This window comes from Notothenia coriiceps, unplaced genomic scaffold, assembly GCF_000735185.1.
Source record: "Notothenia coriiceps isolate Sejong01 unplaced genomic scaffold, NC01 NC01_scaffold00024981, whole genome shotgun sequence".
NCBI lineage: Eukaryota > Metazoa > Chordata > Actinopteri > Perciformes > Nototheniidae > Notothenia > Notothenia coriiceps.
The window spans coordinates 163-3,943 of NW_011357682.1; the positions used below are offsets into that span (position 1 = coordinate 163).

At 37.5% G+C, this 3,781-nt stretch overlaps 1 protein-coding gene across 1 annotated transcript; it reads right to left on the reverse strand.

The window, feature by feature from the left end:
• Positions 1–1,251: 1,251 nt before the first annotated feature.
• LOC104955895 (CAAX prenyl protease 2-like) lies at positions 1,252–2,525 on the reverse strand (the record flags this gene model as incomplete). Its single annotated transcript, XM_010783292.1, has 2 exons — positions 1,252–1,419; positions 2,447–2,525. Coding segments are annotated over 2 exons (247 nt in total), but the record flags the coding sequence as incomplete, so codon positions are not given.
• Positions 2,526–3,781: the final 1,256 nt, after the last annotated feature.

A 3,781-nucleotide genomic window follows, 5' to 3' on the forward strand; every position in this document is an offset into this window, starting at 1 on the left:
ACATACACATTAATGCAGAAACATCAGACATAATAGTAAAACACTGAAAGGGAACATTCTATTGCACCAGGAGCTATCTTGGGACTTTTACTGCGGCAACGTTGACTTGCCTGTGAATAAAAAATAAACCATAGTGTTGGTGATCTACAGTGTTGTCATTCTTCTTTGAACAGCAAGACTGCTAACACCCTATTTCAACAATCACACTCCCTGTAATTGACATAATTAATAGATAGTTTAGCTTCTCACCATCATTTGCCACTGATGTTAACGATCGTAACTGAAAGGCTGCCTGCCAAAAGTAAACATTCAGCCACGTGATTGCAAACTCTCGCGAGAGTTTTACACAAGACCGATCCTTTCTAGTCATAACCCAGGAACAGATTGCAGATTTTTGCATTTGTTGCAGTAAGTTTTTAAATAAAGTCAAGCTAGTTACAGTATTTTGATACATTTTCATAAAGTAGTATATCAAAGTAAAAGAAGTCTTGGAAATTCTGGGGGAAAACACATCTGTAGATCTAAACTGTACAGCAAGGATATCCTCCCAATATTTTTGCACATTTGTTTACAAAGCCACCTCTCTTAAACCAACAATTCTGCACATATTTTATTTTTGTCATATTATACTATTCATAGTTTTTGGTATATCTATATTTCATGTAAATATTTATCTATATTGAAAATGTTTAATAGCTTTTTTTATTTGTTTTTTATAATAGATGTTTGGTAGTTTTTTCTTAGAATTGTAACTGTCTTTATGTATGCACCAAATACACCAAGGCATATTCCTCTGTGTTAACTTACTTGGCAATACACCTGATTCTAATGGAGGAGAATACATGCACATTTCACTTCCAGCCATTCACTCAAGCACAGCTGTTGGAGCCACTTCCTGAGTTTGTATTTATGCATACTTTTTGATTAAATATACAGCATTTACAGCCTTAGATTGTGTGGTGTTTATTATTTAAAGAATTTGAGTGTGTTGCTCCTGCAGCATAAAGGAGGTTCTGCAGCCTAGCGGCAGATTGAAGCGATACAGTATTTAGACCTTGCTTTGTTAGCAGCGTGTGACAAGCTTGGTTCTGTATTTAGCTTTTAGAAAACAAATTCATATAGCAAATGGTTTGTTTGAAAGGGTTAATTTTTGCATTAACTGTTGGAATTAATAGGAATATTTTTATTTTTCGCCCCTGGACATTCCTTTTCTCTCCACCACAGCGTCAGTATTATAATCAGTGCACTCACCCACTCCGAAGAACAGGGGGCAGGTGAAGATGGCGGTGAGGGGCCCGGCGCAGGGCACCAGCATGGGCAGCATGCAGGCCCTGAACACCAGCTCCTCTGTGAGCGGGGCCACCACCTGGTTCCTCAGCCAGCGCATGTCACTGAAACACAGCGACCAGAACCAGGGGTCTGCAGGGGGGGGGGACACAGGGGGGGGTTATCACCTCTGAGGAGGAGGAGCTCTTCATTATAGAACACTTTCATATTGTACACTGATATAAAGTCTAAGCTAAGGGTTATTTATTTATTTGAAAACTGACATGACAAAGTGCTGTCATTGTTGTCAGCCCACACGGTTGTGGGTGACCGTGTCATACAACATACCATACGGAAAATATAATAACCTCTTCCCTTCAGGTCAGAATAAAATAAATAGTAAATAAGTGACTAGATGAATAAATATAAAATGCGGTCCTATTCTGGGATATATGGAAAAGTCTTTCTGTATTTCATTCTAAATTGTATTCCTTTTTATAAATTTGTATTTATTTACGCTAATATTTAAGTCTTGTTTTATTCAGTCCTGAATATATAATAATATATATTGTATTAAGTGTTCTTTTGAATCACAAAGCTGTTACCTTTTTTAAAAAAAAAATTGTTTAATTGTCTTTGTGCTTCGATTGTGAAGCACTTTGAGTTACCTTTGTGTTTGAAAAGTGCTATATAAATAAAGTTTGATTTGATTAGAACGTTTTATTTCTCTTTGCATAGCCATAGAAAAATATTTCTAACTGTTCACAATGTGTAACTGATTTTTCAAGCTCTAAATATAAATTATGATATGTCCTTTATCCACATGTGGGAAGGTGATGCTGATTGTTTCCATCTTGTTCGTTTTAGACATCTTGCCAATAGAGTTATAAAAGCTATCAGGGCCGCTCTGAGCCGAGGCCACGGGTCAGCAACCTTTACTATCAAAAGAGACACGTTGCCCGTTTGTCACCAAGTATAATATGTCTGGAGCCACAAAAATACATTTGATAAATAAAACGAGTTTGTTGCATCTGTAAACTTAAAGATTTCTAAAATGTTAAAAAGGTAAACATTTTGAAATTCTATTTCAATTTTTTTGAAGATAACATTTGTGGTATATATCGAGCGTAAAGGTAATCCAGCATTGTTGGAAGTGAAAAGCAAAGGAATCACGTCTCACCTATGGCCACCCGGAACCCGTCCATGAAGCTCCAGGGACAGTCCATCGCCAGCTGCATGAGTGGGCCCAGGAACAGCACCTGCAGCCGGACACATGCACACACCGGTCTGATTTAGGAGGGGGAATTTATTTTTATTTTATTTTACCGGGGCCGGATTTCCTGATGATTTTTGTGGAATTTCCCCCAGCGATTATTAGGGTAGGCCTTTATAGAGAGCACCGATCGTGGCATATCGTGAATATCGGCCGATCGATTGGAGCATCCCTAATTATTAATGTGAGTCTTTTATTTAGCCACACTGATTAAACCTAAACAGGACATGTGCTGCACCCATGGATGAAGGCAGTGGCGGCTGGTGGAAATTATTTTAGGTGGGGCTATTGTAATGGTGAATAAACCACACAGGGAACATTTTGAGAAATTACCCTTTAAATTATGACTTCTGGTGATGTTAGAGATATGAGAAGACTGATCAATACCTCCATAATCTTCAGTGTGGTTAGCTATAAATCTTCCAAAACTTCCAAACACCTTGTCCTGGACATAGTTTCTACAGTAAACTGTGCAACAGTACAGTAGGCCCACACACACTGCAGAACACCGGTTCTTTGGGAACACTCAAATGATTTAATTCCCATTTAAAATCAGGAGCAGGGTTCCTGCAGGTTTCGCCAACTCAAATTTAAGACTTTTTAAGACCTTTTTAATACCACTTTGAATATAATTTAAGACCTATTTCACGGCAATAAAGTATGAAGGAAAATTGCTATGAAAGAAGAAATACGTCCCATAATTACTTACAAAGTAAATGTATTCATGTTCAACATAAGAACAATGACTGAAAATAACAACATATCTTGTTTATTGGTATTTATTATTTTGATATTATTTATTTAAATGTATCATTTATTTAATACATTTTTGCATTGGTTTTTCAGTTCAATTATACGTTCTGGGTAATCAACAGTTAAAAAGATACTGTTCAAATTATTATTTATTTTAAAGTTCAATAAATGGATGTTTTCAAAGTCAATGAATAATCGTATTGTGTGTGTGTGTGTAACAAGAGCTATATTCAGAGCTCTGCTGCCTTGGCTACACTATTTCATCGTTGCTGTTGCATGATTGGTGTTTAGCTACGGTATTTAGCTACAGCACCTCCGCTTTTAGGGTTGACGTAGACCCAAACGTCGCCCGGAGGTCCCCCGGTGTTTTTGCGGGAGCTGCTAACTAGCTAACGCTACATTAGCAAAACAAACGCTAATTTATTTTGCAAAAGGTGCAGCGTGCTTCAAACACGTTCCCCTCCACTGGTTTCAACCAAGCACTCAATT